Genomic DNA, 23,645 nt, shown 5'->3' with positions numbered 1-23,645 from the left:
TAGGTAGGTGAGATTTTTCAAAGTGTTATGGTAGCTTAGATTGCTGCCAGATAATGTCTCTGAATAAGCTAAAGTCATCAGTATTTTCAAAGGGAAAAATTACTGAGTAATGGAGACGTTATCTTAAACTTTGCAATGATGGAGAAGATATGCCAAGTGCTTATTGGAATTACTGAATAGTAGCTGGCTCTTCTTGCTGTTTCCTGAGATTGCATTTGCAGTGCTGTGTAAGACTGTCACCTCTGTAAGTCATAAGAGGTAAGGCAGGGATGTGATGAGAATCCTATGGTAGTAGTGAAGAAATGCATGCATGAAGTAATGACATTGATAGAGCTACATTAAAAGTGGTAGTGTGCAGAAGAAAATATAATTACTAGTTAATTTTTAAAGTGAAATTAAGATAATTTTGCCGTAAATGTTTTACACTAATGGAACATAAGCAAAATATTTTCATTTTCATTTTGTTTCTAACCTGTGAGGAGGGGAAGAAATCGGGCGCTGTCCCTTTAACAAAAACCTGTTTACCTATCTCCTGCTGGTAGGAGTGGCTTAGGAACCTGTAGAGTGAGATGTAACTTCCAATTCTGGGTTCTGACCTGCAACCTTGCATAGAGTGCTGATACTACAAACCAGGAAGTGACAAATAATGTCGTTTAAGCCACTTAGAACTTCCTTTTTGTAAGAAAAAGCTTCTCTGAATAAAATTAGGAGACTGAAGCTGTGATTTTACATAGTTGTTGTGAAATATTTGGAGCTCTGCAGCAGAGGAAGGCTTTGTAGCACACTTAGACTGCAAAGCTTTCTGGGTCAGAAATTGATCTTCTGACTTGCCCCTTATCTGATTACTGCTTGGTTCATCTTTATTTTGTCAGAGCGCTCTGTAGCCTGAAACGGGGAGACTGTCCTTTGTTCCCAGGTAGGTGGTCAGCTTTTGTTTACAATTTAGGTTGATTGTAAAGGTTGCTCAGGCAGACTGGTTCTGTGGCTGCTTGTTGAAAGAACTGTGAGCATCAGACTGGGCCCATGTGTGAATGTTCATCGTGGCAATTCATAACCACCTTTTGGTAGCAACTAGACAACTTTGTAGAAAAAGTCATTTTTTAAGAAATTAGCAAATCTACGAGGTTGTGAATTCAATTCTATCTTATTTTCTAGTAGCCATATATATGTATATATTTAAATTATGGACTAAATTATAAATTGAAATTGCCTTACTTTTTGTGACAGCACTCTATATAATATTTAAAACACTTAAGTAGTATAATAAAATTATGCTTTTGCTTTTAGTATTTCTGTTACAATAAGTTTTATTTCTTTCACTCTTAGGAACATTTCTGAATATTCATCATTGATTTATCTATTTGCTTTATTCTGCCTTTGCAATAGTTTAATATTTAACTTAGAAACATCTTGTAAAAATCTTATATGAGTAGAAATATTGAAATATTGCTTGTCCCTTTTTGTAAAGTTAACTTTCTTTTTATAACACTGAATGTATTTCAAAGATAATGACTTTGGAAGAATTAGTTAATTAGTAGTGTGAGCTGTCGTTATGAAAATGTTCACAGGTGACTGCTGGAGTGGAAGTCAGAGGAGAAATGTCTAGGTGTTCCTTTAGGATCAAAGACAGGGGCTCCTTTAACTGTCTCTGCCACTAATAACCCATTTTATTGTTCTCTGAATGCAGTGCTTCAAAAAACTTTTGAAATGTTCACCGAAAAGTGCTGAAGTACTAAATATTAGAACATTGCTATTTGTGAGACATACATTATTTCTGAGAAGAGTTTCTCAGAGACAGGCACTGCAGCTGAATATAATTCAGCTCAAAGAGATTTGCAATTTTACTTGGCTTGAATATCTTTATTGTAGGTAACTATTTGGATCATTTCAACATTCTGAAATACTGATAATGACTCACTTTTCCCCAACTGCTCTGGTGGAATTCTAGAGATTTGGAGAATTGGAGATTAGTGGCCTAAAGTGCAGAAATGTTGCTCTTAATTTCTAATTTTCCATCGGGTATAATGGAGATCACCTGATAAACAAAGATACCACAGCTACTAGATGGAGAAAAGAAAGGAGCGAAAAATAAGAGGTGGTATTTCTTTGGAATAAATGTTATTTTAATTACATGAAGTGGTATTTGTTATGGGGCCAATGGGGAAGAATTCAAAGCATCTGTAGATGTTGGCCCCTAAAAGCTGTATTTACTTGATCTTGTCCCATCGTAAAAATTTTTACTCCAGTTAGACTGATAGACTATTAATTGGCTTTAAAACAAACCCTACCTACGTTCCTGTATTTGTATTTTTATGTTTGTTTGCTTCTCTCCGACTTTTCTCATTTATCCTTTTCCTCATTCCTATTGTTTGTTCTGCTCAGCTGAAAACCCTTCACCAGGGTAAAACCTTAGCTGATTGCCTTAGTCCTTAGTAACATTTCCTTCAGACTTTCCACATCTGTTGATCCTTCCAGTGTTTTGGCACAGCCATGTGTTTATTGTGTCTTGTCTTATTTAACTTACGGATGTCCCATGTCTCTTACACACTGTATCATGAGTTGTCTGAGGACCTTCTGCATCGTTTAGTCTCCCTTAGCGAGAACTGCAGTGAATCACATTTAGTTGGCACTGAATAAATATCTGTTGAACAAATGAAAGAGATTATGGATCTTGTCATTAATTGCTTCAGGTGCTCCTCTGCCTCCTTCTGCCTTGCTTAAAATCATGTAGCTAATGATTGTCTTGCTAGGAATCATATACTTGGTTACCAAAGTACTTATTGCTTTTGTTTGTAATGTAATGCATGTGTTGTTTTAAATATGTTATGGATTAAAATGATGGGTTCTGAGCTGCTATAAAGGACTCTGAATGGTGAATGGTTGTGGTAGACAGGTTGGACTTTGGAATTTAGAATGAGTTCAGGTATAACCAAAAACTATGAACAGTTATTTTACATAAAAATTAAACATTTTAAATTCCTAAATCTAGTAGTTATTATATGCTACCTTTTAAAATCATCCTTTCATTCTTCATATTGAATTTGTCAGGTAGAGTTTATTAGGCCATTTTTATAGATGAGGAAAGTAAAGACAGAGAAAGACCAAATAACTGCCAAAGTCAGACATGTAGTAGCTGTACTTTGCCTTCAATATTTTTGAACTTTCGATCTTTATGTTATCTTTGTATTGTTTAATGCTCACAGTAATTTTTCTGTCATCATAGAGCCTGACCAGACAGGAATTCTGGCAGCTGGTCCAGCAGAACTATGGCACTGAGCTAGGCCTGAATGCTGAAGAGATGGAAAGCTTGTCACTGTCAATTGAGGACAATGGGCAAGCAAGGTACAGTAAACTATTTTGAAATACCAGGATTTCTTCATCATTAAAGCAAGATTATTTTAGCACCTACTAATTCTGAATTTCTACTAGTTCACTTTTGGATACAATTTGCCTGTTTGTTCTCTGTAGTTGATAGGGTGAAATGTGTGGACATAGACTAAGTTTGTTAAATAAATAAGCAATATAGGATAAATAAAGAAATGTTATCCAGGTAGCTATGTCATCTTGGATTTGCATAAAGCTTGATTGTAGTGAGCCTTTTTATTAAGGATTCAAAAAGTGGCTCCTGAGATCTCTGAGTTCATAGATGATAATGAAATAAATTAAATGGTGAATATTTTAAAAGTTAGAGTGACAATACGGCATTTTCCCAAGGATTCCCTAGTACAGCAATGGCATGTGGCTGATATTCAACAAATATTCAATAATTAGTGAAAGGGCTTATAGTGCTTTGGGAAACAAAGAGTTAGGACCCAAACAAAAATAATGGATAATGTGATAAAAATTTGTTGGTGGGGAGGGGTTATTTTTGGCCAATAATGATTCATTTCAAAGAGTGGAGGTTTTTTTTGTTAATTTATCTGTGTAAGTACATGTACGTTTTGCCATTGGCAATCAAGGCCATAGCAAATTACACAACAGAGAATAATATGAGTACATTAACAAGGCAGACAGCAGTACACTAAGAGAAGCCACTTGGTCATGAGAGACTGCATACTGTATGACTGTAAATAGGATGGAGTCCAGAAACAGTCAATTCACAGAGACAGAAAAGAGTTCATTAATTGTCAGGAGCTGAGAAGCAGGGAGAATGAAAGAGACTGCTAGTGGATACAGGGTTTCTTTGTGGGATGATGACTGTGAAAAAATTAGGTAGTACTAATGGCTGCCCAAATCTGCAGGCCACTGACTACATGGTACACTTTATTATTTTTTTTATTTACTATTTTAAAAAATCTTTATTTTTAATTGAAAAGCAGATTTTTACAGAGGGAGGAAGGAGAGACAGAGAGAGGTCCTCCATGCGCTGATTCACACCCCAAGTGTCTGCAACTGCTGGAGCTTAGCTGATCCTATCTGAAGCCAGGATCCAGGACCTTCCTTTGGTCTCTCGTGGCTCAAGGCCCTGAGCCATGCTCTACTTTAGGCCATAAGCAGGGAGCTGGATTGGAAGTGAAGAAGCCAGAACACTACACTGGGCCCCATACCCTTTACATGGGGTGAGTTTTAGGATTGTGAATTACATCTGAATAAAGATGTTATTTACATTTCTGTAGTAAGTAAGTCTTAAAATGGAATGTTCTGAGTCTCAACAGATACACAGAAATTTCACTCATCTAGATAGCTTGCTAGTTATGCTGATCCTATTTAGATTGTTTGTTTAGCATCACTATATCATAGTTCTGCCCCTCCTTTTTTACACCATTGTACATTTGGACTGGCTCTAGCTCAGCGGTTCCTTCGTCTACATGCACCATTGTACATGCATTTTTTATTTGTTTTTCTCTTTGCTTATTATATTTTTGACAATTTATACATTGTTGATTAGGGTAAAAAGGTTCAAGGGCTATAGGGAAGTGGGTAAGACTATTGTTTCCATATCGTTTCCTTCATGTTTAAAGGGGGATATTAAGGAAGAAGGCCCACCCAATTTTCCACCCACCCCAGGTCCCAGATGTAGGACATGCTCTGAGGTTCTTGCTCAAGTGGTTTTGATAGTTCACCAGTTATGAATCGCTGCCAATCTTGCCACTCCAAGCATGATGAGGTCTTTGAAGAATACACCAATTGACATAGTCCATCATACAGTCTCCATTTGCCCAGTTTTTCGCTGCCAACATATAGCTGAAATGGTTGATTGACTTGTTCTGTCTTCTCTCTTTTCTTGGTTAGGGTTCTGAGTTCGGCAGTTCAATTGGGGAGATCCCCAAAGAAACTTTGTCTGATGTGTTCTCGGACCAGATTCTTGTATGTACTAGCAAGCACAGGGCCCAGCAAAGTCCATTGTCCGGATCAGCTGGTGGTTGCAATCACTGGGTTGGTTCTATTTTCAGCCCTGTCTTCCAGTGGATCCAATAGGTGTTGCAGTCCAGCCTGGTTCTTCCCAGCCTATACTTGGCCCTTGCATAAATCAGTGGGAGCTGAAGCCTAGTTGGAGCAACCCACAATATACCCATCAGGACCGCCCCCTTCCCTGCTTTGCCAGTATCTGTAGCAGACATGTCCAGTCTGTTCCACACCCCATTCGGCCCTCATACATGTCAATGGGTATTAAAGCTTAGTTCCATCTAACCAGCTCCACTATGTAGCCCACACATATGTCTGTCCAGCTACCCCAGCCCGCTGGTTTTTTGTTGTGACCGAACCTGGTTCGACCCATACTGTCCTTGTGCTTGGATTTGCCAGTGTATGATGTGAACTGATTCAGCCTAGTCTTTCCCCGACCCATGCCAAGTGTATGCCAGTGGGTAACTTTCCATGGCCTGTTCTGGGCTGTTTCCTATCATGTTTCTTGTGCTTACCTGCAGGGACTGTGTCCTGCCAGAGGAGTTGCCCAAACTCCTCCATCAGAACCCCTCCCAATGCCAGATTTTGCGCATACTAGTGGGTCCATGAGGCAGCCCTACTCAGTTCAACTCCTGTCCTAGCAGGAACAGTGGCTTTTCCTGACTGACTGGCCTTCAACCCAAACTGGTTCTTGCTGTTGGATGTTTCAGCCCAGCCATGGCTCATCCATACCCACATATGGCTCACATATGGCTCAGTCAGTAGGTGTTGAGACCTTGCCTAGTCCATCCCACATCTACCCTGGTCGTACAGGACACCAGAGGGTGTTGGAGACTGGCCTGGCTTGGTGCATCCAATCCCAGTCCACACTTGTACCAGGGGAGACTACAACCTTATCCTGATCAGAACGCAACCCCCATTCCAGCCCACATGCCCCTTGGTGGGAATCTCAACCCAGCTAGGGTTGTCCCCTTAGGTCCCCAACCGGGCCTGTTCCCAGCCATAGATTATGCGCATGCCAGTGGTTGCTCTGACTCAGCTTGGCTCAGCCCCTCACCTGTCCCGACCTTTGTCTTAGACACTATAGCTTAGCGTTCCTGGCTCATGCAGACCAGTAGGTGCAAGAGCCTATCTCGGCATGACCTGTGCGCCATCCTGGTCTCTAGTTTTGCTTATGGGCTAAGGTTTGATCAGTCCTGCCCAGTCCACCCTGTTCCATTACCAATTGACATATCTGCCAGCTGTTGGAGCTACTTAGCCCAGCTTGTCCAACCCCCAGGTCTGGATCACCTGTTCACCAGTGGGAGCTATGACTTGCCAGGGAAGTTTCCCAAGTTCCTCCACTTGATCCACTCCCAAACCCTGTTCTCATACATGCTAAAGGGTTTTAGGCCAGGTTGCGGGAAAGTCTGGCCTTTCATTTGGCCTGATATGAGCTGGTGAATGTTGCAGCTTGGTCTACCTCACACCCTAGTCAGGATGCACATTTGGGTGCTGCTGCCTTGACCAGTCCAGACTGTTGTTGGTTCCTTTACCTGATTGATGGCAGGCTCCTTGGTCACACCTAGCATAGTCCATCACTACCCCAACTCTTGAGCTAACCAGTGGGGCTAGAATTTCCACGGGGTTTGGCCCACACGTCCCTCACAGAATCTACCCCTGGATATGGTTCTCGAGTGCTAGTTAATATGGCCCTGCTTAATGTGACCCTTCTCCTGATCCATCATCATGTCAGGTAACAGGGTATGATTCTGCTGGACAAGCCCCGAGACATAGCTTTTGCATGGACTGGTGTTTGGTGGTCAGCATTGTTCAGTGATTACAAGTTTTTCAAAGGAAGAGTTACAGTCATTGGGAATCTTTAGGATTGATTCACATCCCAGAAGCACAATGGGTTCAACCTGGAGCTACCTAAGCAGCGATTCAAACAACCAAAACCCCAGAGGTCCTGGCCGGGCGGCCAGCAGGCAGAGCCTGGCACCAAATGGCACACTGGCAGTCCGGGGACAGCCCACCTCGTGCACATGGTGGCTGTCGTGTGGGATCCAGGCATGAGACGCCTTGTCCTGAGGCCCACCACCATACATACATTTTATTTGTCTTCTATAAAGTTCAGCATGACTGTCCTGGTGCTCTCTTTGTCAGCTGTTCTAGTTTCTCTCTAGTTCTGAATTTGGGCAATTAGTGTAATACCAAGACACTTGAACTCTGGTCAGTGGGCTCTGGGTTCCTGTCTGGCACTCCAAAAACTCAGGCAGAACTTTCAACCTTTTGGACCCTCACTTTATTCACCCATGAAATGAGGAGGTCAACCTAGGTGACGTGCCAGTCCTCTGCTAACTTGAACTTAAGGGCATATATTTGGGACTAGCTTTTATGGTCACCAGCAAAGCTGTTATTTTCCTCTTCGATTATTGTTTCTTGAGAAAAATGGGGCAGGGTCCTCATTCTGTCTTCTGCCCACGCTCTTTTCATCCCTTCAGTCTATGAAAGAAGCATCTTTACTTCACATGGTTATTCCTTCTGCTCCTCCAGCTTCTTTTTCTTCTTTCTGTCTTTCTGCCCCTCTTGCTCTCCTGCTGCGCAAACACCCAGCTGCTGCACCAGCCTCAGGGGGGCGGTTGTGGTGTTTGGCTGCCTCAAAGCCCTGCCGTTTTTTCCTGGCCGGGAATGACTTCATTATTTGGACCAATTAAAATAGGATTGAAATATTCTAACTTCCCTAGCCTTTGCTAGGATAATATAGCTTAAGGCATCAGACTGACTGCTCCTTGGTTTTAGAAGAACTTGATGTATATGTTGCGGTCATTTCATGGGACTTGCAATTGTTCCAAAATGTTGAGCACTGGAAGTTAAATCAGCTGTGCTTTTTTCCTTTTTAAAAATTTTAGTTAACAGGTTTGTTTTTTTGTTTGTTTGCTTGGTTTATTTTTTTCTTGTTTTGTTTTGCCTGAGAGAGAGGGAGAGCAGGACTCAGGACATTTGTTATAGGTTTGGCCCTATACCATTTGAGAATTTTGTTTTTTATGGGGTTGACAGGAAAAGAGAGAGTACAACATTGAGCCACCCGCTGGCTCACTCCCCACATGCTCAGAATAGCTGATGATGGAGTCAAGAACTGAATTCAGCTGTCCCGTGTGGGTAAGAGAAAACCCCTTAACTTGAGTCCTCACCACTGCCTCCCAGGTTCTTCATTACCAGGACACTGGAGAGGAGCTGCACGTAGGACTTGAACCCAGGTTCTCCACTGGGGGGAGTGGCCTTGTTAATTTCCAGGCTGCCCCTGATAGCAGTTTGTTAAATCTGGTCCTTTGGTGTGAGAAGGGCAAGAAGCAGGCAGGGCTGCTGGGCTCCCACTAAAGGCAGAGCTTTTCCATCTGCATTTTTGCTGAGTCAGAAGGAGGAAGGAGATCTGAACATGCTTTCTGCTTCAAACCGGTTCCCCGCAAAATCCACCTGCCTCTTTTGAAGCTTCATGCTTGTCCACAGCTGGGATTTAAACAGCAATCTTCATATGATTAGTTGCTGTTGTGGCCACTTGTACTTAGTAAAAGTTTTAATTGTTTCTTAAATTCGTAGACTCTCATTTGAGCACCTGTTATTTATTTTCAGAAGTGAAATCAATTTATATGTGATTGAAGAAGCCAGTCTTACTAATAAGTAGAGGCTTGTTACAGTCTTGTAATCTGTCAAAATATCTTGTATTGCACAAGGACCTGGAAGAGACCAAAAACTGTTTGTGTGTGGATAACCTTATGTTTCTATAATGAGATTTTTTAAAAGATTTATTTATTTTTATTACAAAGTCATATATACAGAGAGGAGAGAGAGAGAGAGGAATATCTTTTGTCCGATGATTCACTCTCCAAGTGACCGCAACAGCCAGTGCTGTGCCAATCCGAAGCCAGGAGCCAGGAACCTCCTCCAGGTCTCTCACACGGGTGCAGGGTCCCAAAGCTTTGGGCCGTCCTCGACATCCCAGGCCACAAGCAGGGAGCTGGATGGGAAGTGGGGCTGCTGGGATTAGAACCAGCGCCCATATGGGATCCCGGAGGAGTGTTCAAGGCGAGGACTTTAGCTGCTAGGCCATGCCACTGGGTCCTAATGAGGTGTTTCTTACAGAACTCCAGGAAGAAGCAGTTTGGATGACTCTGGTGAAAAAGACGAAAAATTATCCAGATCCATCAGTTTTACTCGTGAGTCAATTAACCGAGTTTCAGAAACAGAGTCCCTGGATGGAAATTCACAAAAAAAGGTCAGTATGACTATATTACTTTAAGAATATATTTGGTATTGTGGTATGGCATTCGTAATACAAGATTAAGTAAAAATACAAAATACATCATGTTCAGAAGCTTAAAGATGTCAGGCTGGTAGTTTATTTTAGGAGAAGAGTTGTGAAAATCAGAAGTATGTCAGAAAAAAATAATGTGGTTTTGGTTAGAGTTGGGTCAGGTGCAAGGCCTGGAGGCAATTTTCTAAGCATCAGAGTCTAAGGGGACCGACAGCATTAAGAAAGCATAATAGGTTGGAGATGTTTGCAGTTACCGGTTTTCCCAGGGTGGTAGAAGGAGTCTGCTTGGAATGGAGAGCAAGCCCTCACCAGCAAGCTTCAGTAGCAACAGATGCTTTGCCACCTACTGAGGCAGGCAGGCAGGCAGGCAGGCAGGCACGCAGGCAGGCCCAGGTAACCACTGGCTTTGGCAGTTAACTAATTGCTTCTTTTACTTTTACTCAAGTATTACTATAAGAGATTAAATTTTATTTTAATGAATTTTAATTAGTTGGAGTCATTTTAGAATTTGTTTTAATTTTCATTTATTTGAAAGGCTGAGAGAAAGAGGTGCCCAGGGCCTATTGGTAGTTCATTCACCACAGGTCTGCAGGAGCCAGGCTCCTGGAACTCAGTCCTCATCTCCCACTCATGGGAGCCATCATCTGTTGCCTCCCAGGGTGAGCATCCCTGGAAAACCACGTAGGAAGCAGAGCAGGGACTCAAATCCATGTACTACAAAATGGGATTGGGTTGTCCCAAGGAGAGTGAGCTGCTGTGCTAAACTCCTGAACCTTATTGATTGATTGATTGATTGATTTGATGCTCAGTCTGTCCCCTTTACCAGCAGGAACCCTTTTGGGTTAACTTATTTGTTTTTCTGAAATAATCAGTAACCTTTGATGGGTTCCTTTACTTCTTTCACAGCAGTGATGTTCCAAGCACGTACTTTACATTGTACACCCACAACCAGCTTACCACTAGCCATTTTCTGATGCCCTATACCATTTCTTAGTGAAGAAAGGTATTTATTTATTTGGGGGGTGGGGAGAGACTTAAAAGAGTATGAGAAGGATAGTATTTAAGGCTCACTTTTGAGTGAAAGCGGTCAAGACTTATGTTGGTGCCAAGGGGATGATTCTGGATGTCATTCTCTGCATGTTCCTGCTAAGAAGGTGAAGCCGCTCAGTTTGGGGCAGTCACATGACCAAGGAGCTTCTGCTGGCTCCTTGTCCTTTTATAAAGGTCCAACTGATGACTTGGTTCTACTTGAATCCATCCAGTAGCCTCCCAGATAACTTCTTCTGCACCTGCTCTTGGAGTGGTGATCCATTGATCCTTGCCTCTAGTTTTGTTCCTAATTGAAATCCTAGCTTTCTCTGGCAGAAGAATGGTATATAGAAGAATAGCAGCGTTTTAAGATTGAACATATATTCATTTATGTTTAACAAGATGTTTCAGGTTATAGTATACAAATAATACACGAGTGATCTTATTCTGTATTCATTCAAGAGCAGTGTGGTGAGATTCTCAGACGTCAGTAAACTGTATGCCACCAACTGTCTTAGTTTTTCTTCTCAACAAAATTCTAAATAACAAAAATCAAATGATTTTTCCAATGTGAAAGTGTTGTTCAAGTTGTTCAAGTTATAAGATTAGTAGTGTGCAAAAATTCATTGACTGTGAAAGAATATGCAAAGAAATTAAAAATTGTCAAAATAAAAATCAACCAAACACTAAAATATAGCGAATGTTGACTTTTGTCTATACTCTATGCAACTGGAACTATAATGTAAATTAGCTGCAAAAGAAAATCTTTTTCTTTTTAAGGTTTATTTATTTTTAGTGGAAAGGCAGATATACAGAGAGGGGGAGAGACAGAGAGGAAGATCTTCGGTCCAATGATTCACTCCCCAAGTGATTGCAACAGCTGGTGCTGCGCCGATTTGAAGCCAGGAGCCAGGAGCTCTTCCTGGTCTCCCACGCAGGTGCAGGGTTCCAAGGCTTTGGGCCATCCTCGACTGCTTTCCCAGGTCACATGCAGGGAGCTGGATGGGAAGTGGAGCTACTGAAACATGAACTGGCGCTCATGTGGGATCCTGGCTTGTTCAAGGCGAGGACTTTAGCCGCTAGGCCACTGCGCCAGACCCCGAAAGGGAGAATCTTAAATGTTGAGCTACAGAGAAACTTAAACTCTATTCAGCAGCTGTCTATGAGGCCTTGGGTGGCTAAATAGACATGTTACTTAATCATGTGGCATTACAGAATAAATAAAATTTTGACTTTTGTGAGAATCTGCTTGAAGATGCAACCTTCTAACAAGTGTAGCTTGCGTCCTGGGTCACAGTTGTTAACCTGCTCTCTGAGTGGCCAGCACCAGCCTGTATCCTCCCTCCGAGCTGCTTGCTGAGGCAGAATATACTGGGTTATCTCTATGTTTTTGCTGTCTTTAATCAGTGTACACACAGTGGATCAAAGTCGATTGCTGTGTCGTTTTTATAGATTTATAACACTGTTCTGCTAAGCCTGATTATAAAACTGTTCTAGTGGTGTACTAATAGACCAATACAACTCCTACTTTAATGCTTAACATTATTGCAGAACTGAGAAGTCGTTATTAAACCTTCCCAGAAAACTACAGAGAGCATCATGTATTGGATATGCTTTATTGCCTAATCCCTCGGTCTCCTAACAACAAGGCCAATTGTATTCTTGCAACTTTTGCTTACAATGTTTGCTGTGAAATGACTTTCCCTTCTGATCTTTGCTCCCCTACTATATTCTTATTGTGATTGTTATCTCTCTATTTTCTTTCCCTGTCTGTTTCAGTTACTGGTCTTGAGAGATGGGTGAGTTCTTTTCCCAAAGACTGCTGGTTCCATTACTTTTGTCCCCTGTCCCATTTCCCTTCTACTTAAATAATTCACATTATGTTTACTATCTGTGAGTTCTTTGCATATGACCTTCTTCATACATTGACGATGTCGTCCAAATATTATTAACTGTTATTTTAGGAGCTGACATTTGCCAGCTCTGGAAATATGATGCAAATCTATCAAACTAGATGTAAATATTTTCAAGAGCAGTCTCTCAAAGCATCTTTATTATTAAAACCTTCACTATAAAATCTAGGTTTAAAATCTGTTTATTTTTAAAGTTTTTAAACTGGGTTGTTTTCCTTTTAGGGGTTAGGGAAAGAAGATTCTCCAAATGAGAAGCAGGTCAAAAAGAGTCCCCTACTAACTTCAGAAAAGCGGTTAAGTAGAGTCCCATCAAAAGCCCTGGACTTGAATAAAAATGAGTATCTTTCCTTGGACAAAAGCAGCACTTCGGATTCCATTGATGAAGGTAAAGAGTTTCTTATACATTTTAGTAAAATTTGGTTATGCCTTTTAGTGTTTATATTAAATGTGTGCACATTTGAAAATTTAGCTGCATTAGATACAGTCACAGATTTTAAAGAGCTAAAAAAGGAATGGAAGTTCATAGAAAATAGTAAAAACAGATTTCTAAATCTAACCCAGCATCACTTGCTTCAGAAGCCTGGAATTTGAAAATCTCCATCACATTTAGCATTTGAAATTCCAAGCCTTCAGGCAGTGAAGGTGGAGCAGTACCAGTGGAGAAGCAAATATGCTATGAAAATCTGCCTTCACACTCCTCCATGCCAGACAGTACAAGATGCTCATGTTTTATAGGGAACGTGTCCTGTTGGTTCATCTAGACTACTCATTTTACAGCTCAAGAAAATAAGACTCAGAGGAGTTAAATATGAAACCCTGTGTCCAGTTAACCTACAAATCTAGGGTTAGTGATCCGGTCTCCCAGTCTGATATTCTTGTTACCTTACCCTTATGCTTTCCAAATTCTTCTCTTCTTCCTTTTTAAAAAACAGACATTTAGCAGTTTGTGAAGAATTTTGAAAGCCAAGTAGTTATAGCAGGAGTGCTTTCTTGGGTGAAATACTAGTTTAAATAATTGAGTAGCTTCCAAAAGGAAATAAAGGAGATCCTTCTGGTTTCTAGAAAGGAAATATTTCTGTCAGCAATTGGCGGTTTAAAATATTTATTTACTTTTATTTGAAAGGCTGAGTTACAGAAAGAGAAAGCGAAAGACTCTTGCATCTGCTGGTTCATTGCCCAAATGATCGCAGTGGCCAGGGCTGGGCCAGACCTAAGCCAGCAGACAGGAGCTAGCCCTTTCCAGGTCTCCATGAAGGTGGCAAGAGTCCAAGTACTTGGGCCCAGGTCCGGCAGTTGTGGCCATTTAGGGAGTAAGTCAGTGGGTGGAAGTTTTTTTTTTTTCTCTCTCTCACTGTAACTGCCTTTCAAATAAATAAGTCTTTTTTAAATGCTACTTATTTGGCTTTAGAAGACCAATAGATTTTGCAAAATTCTAATAATAGTATTAAGAGATAATCAGAATCATACATGCTGAATTTCAAACACATTTTGGGTAACATCTTACCACTTCTTAAAGAAAAAAGTTTTATTTACTTTACTTGGTAGTCATTTACAGAGACAGACAGGTCTTCCAGACTCTGGTTTACTTCCCAGATGGTTGCAATGGCCAGAGCTTGGCTTATCTGAAGTCAAGAACAGATAGACTCACATGTGGGTACAGGGGCCGAAGGACTTGAGCCATCCTCCACTGCTTTCCCAAGGCATAAACAGGGAGCTGGATGGGAAGCAAAGCAGCCAGGATTGGAACCAGTGCCCATATGGGATGCTGGTGCCACATGTGCAGGATTAGCATGCTATGCCACACAGGGATCTCTACATGTTTTATGTTACTGTATGTGTACTAAGGATTTTAAGTGAGCTTCTTCTTAACTACTCTGTTGTATCCAAACCAGGTAAACAAAGCGAAGAGTCAGAGGTGAAAATTGGACCCTGTAATGTTAATAGTGATGAAGTTAGAGGATACTGTGGTATGTGAAAGACGAGAGGGCTCCGATGGAGAGGGTGCTGACATATGAGATAGATCCATCAGTGCCAAGTAGCATCCTACTTCCTCCCCCAGTGGAGGGAAGATCGCTCCTCCCCACCAGAGGAGCATCAGCTTTTGTGTTAGCCACATCCATCCAGTGAGCTCCTTCCATGTTTATTTAATATATTAATTAACTTGGGCAGTCATAGCAAAGTCCACACACTTTGTGGCTTACATAACAGGAATGTGTTGTCCTATAATTCTTGAAAAGTTCTAGATAGGGATCCTGCAGAGTCAGTTTCTGGTGAGAGTGTTATCCCTGACTTGTTGGCAGGTGACTTCTATGTCCACGCTTATGTGCACATTGTGGCTTGCACACATGCATGTGCACATGTGCGTACACACACACACACACAAACACAGTGAGTCTGAGTGGAGGCAAGCAAGTAAGCCCATCTCTGGTGCCGCCTCTTATTAGAAGACCAGTCCTAGCAGGCCACTGTTGTAATCACTGATTTAACTTAGTTGTTTCCTTAGAGACCTTATCTTCACATAGAATGACTTTGGGGGTTAGGGCTTCAACATATGGGTTTGGAGAGGATATAAATATTCGGTCTATAACATTAATCTACTTCATATAGGCCTAGTGAGTACATGCGTAGAAAGGCCAGGAATTAACCTGAGTGCTTTTAACTTGAAGGAGTGAGGAAGAGGTATCATTACTGCATTATACACAGCTAATAATTATGCTGAGTTAGACAACATAAACCATTTCCCAACCATTTTCTGTGAATGTAAGTGTGCTATAATAATGTGAGATTTCCCTACCACAACATTTCATTTTAAAAACATTTCAATTTTTGAAATATTATTTTGTCTTATTTTAAATTTTTTATGGAAAAATTGAACACATTTGTGATGTCATGTGATGTTTTAATGCATGCATGCAATCGTGTACTCTTCAAATCAGGTTAAGCATATTCACCTCCTCATGTATTATTTGTTTATGATTAAAATATTCATTACCCTTTCTTCTAGTTTTTCCAAAATACACAGATTAGTGATTTCCAAAGTTGCTCACTTGCAACAGAACACTGGAACGTATTCCTACTGTCTGTAACTTGAGGCCTGTTGACCAACCTTTCTTCTCCCTGTTTCTTGCCTACTTTCTCCAGCCTCCAGTAACTGCTATTTAAACATGTTTTTAAACAAAATGCTAGTTTGTATATTATAGTGTTTTCAGACTTTACAAAAAGGTCAGATTTTAAATTTCTCATATGTCAGAGTTTAAAACATGTTATAGTCACATGATGGCTGTACTATGTTATAACCTGAAAGAGAGAGAAAATATAATAAAAATGTAAAGTAGTTATTTAAAGGAAAATGTATAGCTACTTAATGTTCTTTCTACTTCTCTAAGTTAGTGTCAATAATCTGTGACTTGTTAGTTCTTTTTAAAATTCTAAGATTATAAAAATTGATCACAATACAATGGAAGACACTGGGAAAGATCAAAGGTAGTGAGTGCTTTGTTATTTTCATACTTTCATATTCCATACTGATTTTGGGACTTTAGGAAGATCTACTCTGGCACCCAGTGGCCAAATAGGTAAGTGACACCAAATAAGAACTTTTTTCCCCTTACCTGCTCTTTTAAAAGAATGGTTCTTTTTTTTTTTTTAATTTATTTTACTTCTTTTTATTATCATTTTATGATACAGTTCCATAGGCCCTGGGATTTCCCTTGCAGCATTAATGAGAAATGACATAAAAATTAATTTTTGTATCTAGAAATAAATAAGGAATAATTGCTTGTGAATACAATTTACCCCTTGCCAGTATCCGTTTAATGACTGGCTTCATGGTGACAAGAATCTATGTGGTCCTCAAGTTATGGAGGTTTTCTGTACAGAATATGGGATGATAATTTGTTTGTATTAGATGATTACTAGATAACAAGTCAAGTTACTTCTTTCCTTAAGCAGGTTCCATAATCTTGGGCTTGTCGTAGTGCTCACAGGGCATGAGCAAAGGCACTTAAAATCAATTAACTAGATAAACAGCAGGAATGATCAAAAACTATACTATCTCAGGCAATTTGGCAGAAGGTGTGTGGGGTTAAGCAGGTAGTAGATCACTTCAAACCAAATATCACCTTTATTTTTAAAAAGGATAGTATTTTCATCTGCTTTAAGCAGGCTTAGTTTAAAAATGAGAATCCTCCCACCCCATTTTTCATTGCCTGCACTCCATAATTTGGGGGAGAGAGGCAATGTTATGGTCCTGACATAATTCAACAAATGATGGGCCTGGTGCAGTGGCCTAGTGGCTAAAGTCCTCACCTTGAATGTGCCAGGATCCCATATGGGTACCGGTTCTAATCCCAGCAGCCCAGCTTCACATCCAGCTTCCTGCTTGTGGCCTGGGAAAGCAGTTGAGGATGGCCCAAAAAAGCCTTGGGATCTTGCACCTATGTGAGAGACCTAGAAGAGCTCCTGGCTTCGGATCAGCGCACACCGGCCTTTGCAGTCACTTGGGGAGTGAATCATCAGATGGAAGATCTTCCTCTCTGTCTATCTGACTTTGCAATAGAAATAAATAAATCTTAAACAAACAAACACAATAACCCCCCAAAAGCAAAGGGGCATCCTTAAATGTCTCATGGAGAGACCTGGTAAAATTTGCAGCCCAGTGCCTTTGATGTTTAGTTTACCTTAAAGTACCATTAGAAAAAAATCAGGGTAGCATCTGTGTGGTTGATTGCTTCTTTAAATGCTCTTATCCTATAACAGGTGGGTTAGAATCTACCAGGATTGAAGGGTGTGCTTTTCAAGGATGTTTTTGTACTTCTCAGCATTTGTTTTGGGTACTGTGTTGTACTGTGTTAACTTGTGTTAACTTGTCCTTGTTGAAACATCTGACCTATGATAATTCTCAGATTAAGCTGCAGAACTTCTTAGTTTATAAAGTAGGTCATTGGCTGAAAGATTCTCCCCTAGCCAGGGAAGGCTGACAAACTTGGGCGAGGTTATGGCAGCAGTCTAGGGTATTTAAGAAGATGCTGGGAGTGTTCTGGCTAATAAAGATGAGTTGACACAGTATATGTCTACAAGAAAATTATGACTATATATTTTTTAAAAAATTATTTTTATTGCAAAGTCAGATATACAGAGAGGAAGAGAGACAGTGAGGAAGATCTTCAGTCGAATAATTCACTCTCCAAGTGACTGCAACGGTCAATGTTGTGCCAATCTGAAGCCAGGAGCTAGGAACTTGCTCCGGGTCTCCCATGTGGGTGCAGGGTCCCAAAGCTTTGGGCTGTCCTCGACTGCTTTCCCAGGCCACAAGCAGGGAGCTGGATGGGAAGTGGAGCTGCCAGGATTAGCACCAGCACCCATATGGGATCCCTGCGCGTACAAGGTAAGGACTTTTAGCCGCTAGGTCACTGTGCCAGGCCCCAGATGACTATATTTTTAAGGATATAGCATTTCCGTCACTGACAAGACAGTGCTTCCACCTTTCCTGTGCCATAATGTCATGAGCAGTCCTAAGAATCCTGTTGCAGGAACTAGAACCTTGAGTGGAAGCTGACAAACTGTGCTGAGAGTTGCGAGGCTTGGACTGGGTGATAGTGACAGAAGTTGGTAAGATAGGGTTTCCTACTGAGGTCACTTGTGTCAAAAATGGAAACTGAACAGCAAGTAAAGATCAGACTATGAGAGGGACATGTAAGAACAGGAACATTGGAGTCCATTAAGTGAAGCTGATGGAACGAGATGCATTGGAGGCACACAGTGAATGACAGGAGTAGGAGCATATGATGAAGTTTGTTAGTGAATAAAGGTGAGGGCAAGTAGACTTCTGGGGAAAGTAAAAGAGAAAGAAATGAAATGGGCTGGCAAGTCAGGGAGGCAGCCATGTGACTACACAGTTACCTGGGTGGGACTTTTGAACACACTCCAGCTGAACTGTGTTTCAGTGTGAAGAATGCCCTAAGTCAAGCAGATAGTAAATCTCCAGTTTTTAGATAATGGAACATGTAATTGTGTATCCTAAATTGCTAAGTTAAGCTATAGATCAACTGCCTTTTTTGCATACTTAACTAACAAACTTTTATAAACCCTTAAAACATTGGTAGCATTGTTTTCAGTTTCATTCCTATTATGAGTCTCATTGTACTTCATTTTCACTGACCTCTTTTAAACTACTATATTTGAAGTAATATTTCTCCATTAGTGAAAACAGTACCCATTTTTTAAAAGACTTGTTTATTTTTATTGGAAAGGCAAATGCACAAAGAGAAAAGGAGACAGAAAAATCTTCTATCTGCTGGTTCACTCGCCAGGTGGCCACAATGGCCAGAGCTGAGCTGATCTGAAACAAGAACCCAGGAGCTTTTTCCAGGTCTCCCACTCAGGTGCAGGGCCCCAAGGCTTTGGATGATCCTCCTCTATTTTTCCAGGCTATAAGCAGAAAACTGGATGGGAAGTGGAGCAGCCAGGATATGAACCAGCATCCATAGGGGACATTGGAGCTTAGGGTGAGGATTGTCCAATTGAACCATTATCCTGGGCCACTTTCCCCATTTTAAAAACACCACCTGCTAACTTACTATGCTACAGCAATGCAATTGAAGATGTTATTTGGATAGGAAATTTTAAAGTTCCAGGAGTTTCACAAGTGAATGTTTCAGGAGAAAATAGTTTATTTTATATGCTTACTTCTTTGGAAAAATATATATACAAAAGATATTATTGTTAGTTTCTGGTAGGAAGACAACAGATTCTGTTTTTACTAGTCTTAATCCCAAACATTTTTTGAATCATGTTGCCTAAAAGACACATAAAATATTATATGAAAATAGGTAAATGAGAAAAAAATGTATTGCCTTTTAAGTATGAACAAAAGTTTTATTTTTGAAAAATTACAGTTCTAGAACTCCTTCAACAAGTGGCTAATCTAGGACTGAGGTAGGGAATGTATTAGATGATCCTGGAGCATGTTTGGCATGAGATTGTAAGGAAGGAAGTGTGTCCAAAGAGTGCGGAAGTCAGACATCTGATTCAGAGATTGAGATGCCCTCACCCCACATCGGATTCCTCACTCCAGCTCTGGCTGCAGCTTCCTGTTAACGCAAATCCTGAGTGAGGGCTCTAGTGATTTGGTTCCTGTGACTCAAGTAGAAGAGCTGGATTGAGTTCCCAGGTTTGGCTGAGAATGGTTCTGGTCATTGTGGCCATCTGGGGAGTGAACCCATGGATGGAAGGTCTCAGCCTGTCTATGTCTGTCTGCTCCTCTGCTTCCTAAAGAAAAAGATTTAAAGTGAGCACAGGAGTCAACCTGAGATAGCTACTGATGGCCAAAGTAAATAATTTGGACAACAAAAATACACAGTGATTGTATTGCTGGAGTCTAACATTACAAGTAAAGTAACTATTCAAGAATCCATACTGACCAAGATAAACAATCAAAGAAACTCACAAATGGGGAAGAAAGCACAGATATCCCTTATATTTTCCCAATGTGCTCACTGTGTATGTTCCTTCTCTTTTAGCGAGTGGAGCTTGGTTCTCTTGCCATTAGGTGTGGTTTGTACTTAGTGACTCATTGCCAATGTGTAGAATATGAAAAAGATAAAATAGTAACTATGATGGAGAAATCTACCAGACACTACTTCATCTGAGTGATCAAGGTTAAAATCGTCACCAATTATGTTGATGTACTCTGTACTGCCTGAGTTTGATTACATATGGGCCCTTCACTTTTATGCTATTCTTTCCTAAAATCCATTACCCCAATATAATCCTGAAGAAACATCTAATGAGGGATGTTCTAATATCTGGTCAGTGTCAAGGTCATGAGAAGACAAGGAAAGGGGCATTGAAGTATATCACATTAAGCTGCTACCTGAAAATACTGGCATCTCACATTGGTACCAGTTCATTTCCTAGCTGCTTCTCTTCTGGTCCAGCTCTCTGAGAATATGTCTGGGAAAGCAGTGGAAGATGGCTTAAGTGCCTGGCCCCTGCCACTCACGTGGAAGACCTGGGTGAAGTTCCTGGCTTCAGCCTGTCTTAGCCCTGGTTGTTAGACCATTTGGGAAGTGATTCAGAGAATGGAAGAGCTTTCTCTGTGCCTCTCCTTCTCTCTCTGTAACTTTGCCTTTCAAAGAAATAAATACATTTTTAAAAAAGACAAAGGAAGAATGAGAAGCTGTCAGAAATTAGAAGAGACTAAAGAGGTGTAACAACTAAAATGCAACATATCTTGACTTGGGTCCATACACAGAAAAAAGAACGTTGCTGAAGAAATTTAAAAAAAAAAAAGCTTAGTTTAGTTACTTGTAAATCTCAAATTATTCTAACATAAATTTTTTTAAAAGTTTCAAATCCAAACTCCTATATATAAAAATAGACACTAAGATTTTCAGAAGTAATTGGTTCATTCAAAAATAGTCAAGCACTGAGTTATACATAGGTGTTTAAAATGAACACGGTCCCAAACTTATACAAAAAGAACAATAAAGAAGCCTGGTGAGGACAAATGGAATATGTCATCTCTTCTACAGTGACCGCTCAATACCCCCATGACTGTCTTTCCTGATCTGAGGTCCCTGAGTGGTGTCAAAGGACCATCTCTGTTTCCATCAACTAACTTAGTTTGACAAGGAACTGTACACACTCTCTCCCACTACCCTCAGACACATTTCTCTCACCCCTCTTCCCCTTCCTAACTCTACTAGAGGCCCACCCTTCACCTCTGTAGTAAACATTAAAAATTAATGATTTGCTATATGTAAAGAAACTGATGTGCTCCCTACTGAGGGAGAAAAATAAGGAGTCAGCAAGCTGATCAGAGTATGATTGAAATTGGGATAGATTCTGTGAAAGAGAGGAATAGGATCATTGGAATCACTTACAGATGTTTGTTTTCTTTGTGAAAGTTTGAATTATTTTGTATTGAAGATTGCATACATCTGTTAGCAAAACCTGTTTCCCTGGCCTACCTGGGAAGTTACTGTCCCAAACCTTAAGAAATTGCATATATTTAGTGATTCTTTTCTACACCAGTATTTTTTGATTGCTGTGAACAGTTTTTGACTACATGTATCATTGCTGTAGGGGGAGAGCATCAATATCTACAGATGTCCCTCTGTCCTTTGTACCTGTAGGAAAATAGAGAGATGCAAATAATTTAATGAGGGAGCAATATTCGGGGTTAAGCCAGAGCTTGGAGAGTTTTTCCGATTCATATGCCATTGCCCTTGCACTTAACCAGACCACTTCCCAGGGATTAGTATCAACTGATGCTTTACACAGATAATTCTTTGAGCTTTATTTTTGAAATATGGAAAGCTTTTGTCCCAGTTTTCATTTTGCATCACTGAACCATAATCCTTGACAGACTAACAACAATCTTGGTCCTTAAACCATTGCAATTTTCCATTGGATTGCTTTTCACTTCTTGTTTCATTATACCAAGTTTCTATTCCTGCTGTTTTTTCTTTCTCTCATCTCCTTTTGTATCTTCTAAGTTAAACTTCTGACATTACAAACTATATGATAAGCTTTGTGCTTCACAACTGGAGTAGTTCAAATTTCAGATTAATCATTCATTAACCATGGTGCCTTGGCAATTCTCTCTGTGCCTTGGTTTCCTCATCTGTAATGGTGGAGATGGTGATAATGCTACCATGTACTGCATACAGCTGTAGTGAAGGTGAGTGAAAACTTGCAAAGCGATTAGTGTGTAATGTCTGATACTTGTATAGTAGCATTGTGAAGTGTGGGCTATCATTTTTTTAAATATTTACTTTCATTGATTTTGAAAGACAGAAAGAGAAGCACACAGACAAAAACATCTGCCATTTTGTAGTTCATTTTCCAGATTCCTCGCAATAGCCAGGCAGAAGTCAGGAGTTTGTAACTCTAACTAGGTGTTAGACAACTCCCACAACTTGTGGGACAAACCTAACTATCTGAGCCATCACCTGCTGAATCCCAGGGGATACATTAGCACAAGTTACAATCAGAAGCAGACCTAGGAGTTGAATCCAAACATTCTGATATGGGTTATGGCATCTCAAGTGGCTACAAGCCAGTCTCTAAGTATGAGTTATTTTATACTATGTTTCAGAAAATGTGAGATGTGAGGAACTAATACTGCTTCTTTATTTGCTAAGCAGTAGTTTTCAAAATCACGATTAAGTTCCCAGAAATAAAAAGATATTTCAATGGGTATTGTTTAGCACTGCAGAATACTCTTCAGAAGGATTTTTTGGGGCCTGGCACGATAATGTAGTAAAGTCCTCGCCTTGAATCAGTGTTGGGATCCCATATGGGTGCTGGTTCTAATCCCAGCGGCCCTGCTTCCCATCCAGCTCCCTGCTTGTGGCCTGGGAAAGCAGTCCAGAACAGCCCAAAAAAGTCTTGGGACCCTGCACCTACATGAGAGACCTGGAAGAGCTCCTGGCTCCTGGCTTCAGACTGGCTCAATTCCAGCCGTTGCGATCACTTGGGGAGTGAATCATCGGACGGAAGATCTTCCTCTCTGTCTCTCCTCTTCTCTGTATATCCGCCTTTCCAATAAAAATAAATAAATCTAAAAAAGAAGCAAAAGCCAGTAAGCAAGTGCAATCATAAAAGAATCTTTAAAAAAAAGAAATTTTTGTTGTTGTTCTTTCAATATGTCGCGTTGAGAATACATTGTGAATTCGGTGAACTTTGTCTTAGGTTAGTATGAATTAAGTCCAACTAAAATGGTCTTCAAGCTTACAAGCTAGTGTGTATAGCAGGTGTCGGAGTCATTGATAATGATTGCTGATAGGAAATACATACAGGGATAGAATCTGCTATTTGCTGTGATAGATAAGATCTGCTAATTGCTATAATGGGTACCATCATGTGTGTCTCAGTATTACTCTTGTCACTTTCTAAATGCTCTTGAGCAATGTATTATGGAATCTTCATCTCCTCCATTTAGATGTTTCTACATATAGATCTCATGTAGTTAGCAATCCATATGTTATACTTATTTATGGTACATATGTTTATAATCCCAGTTGGAGTTTAATAGTTTCTTGGAATATACTGTTCAC

The 23,645-nt window shown here is 40.4% G+C and overlaps 1 protein-coding gene across 1 annotated transcript in view; it reads left to right on the top strand.

The window, feature by feature from the left end:
• The first annotated feature begins 618 nt into the window (after positions 1 to 618).
• The window catches only part of GRAMD1C (GRAM domain containing 1C), a 45,190-nt gene continuing 22,163 nt past the window's right edge, over positions 619 to 23,645 (top strand). Inside the window, exons 1-4 of the mRNA XM_040980458.1 lie at positions 619 to 916; positions 3,224 to 3,342; positions 9,469 to 9,601; positions 12,805 to 12,967. Of these exons, the coding sequence (XP_040836392.1) occupies positions 3,299 to 3,342; positions 9,469 to 9,601; positions 12,805 to 12,967 (340 nt within the window). The 5' untranslated portion in view covers positions 619 to 916; positions 3,224 to 3,298. The remainder of the gene's footprint in view (positions 917 to 3,223; positions 3,343 to 9,468; positions 9,602 to 12,804; positions 12,968 to 23,645) is intronic.

The sequence above is a fragment of the Ochotona curzoniae genome, unplaced genomic scaffold, assembly GCF_017591425.1.
Source record: "Ochotona curzoniae isolate NIBS_2020 unplaced genomic scaffold, NIBS_Ocur_1.0 contig_3498, whole genome shotgun sequence".
In the NCBI taxonomy this organism is placed as follows: Eukaryota; Metazoa; Chordata; class Mammalia; order Lagomorpha; family Ochotonidae; genus Ochotona; species Ochotona curzoniae.
Note: the sequence above shows the minus strand (reverse complement) of the source record. Positions and strands in the feature narration are given on the sequence as shown.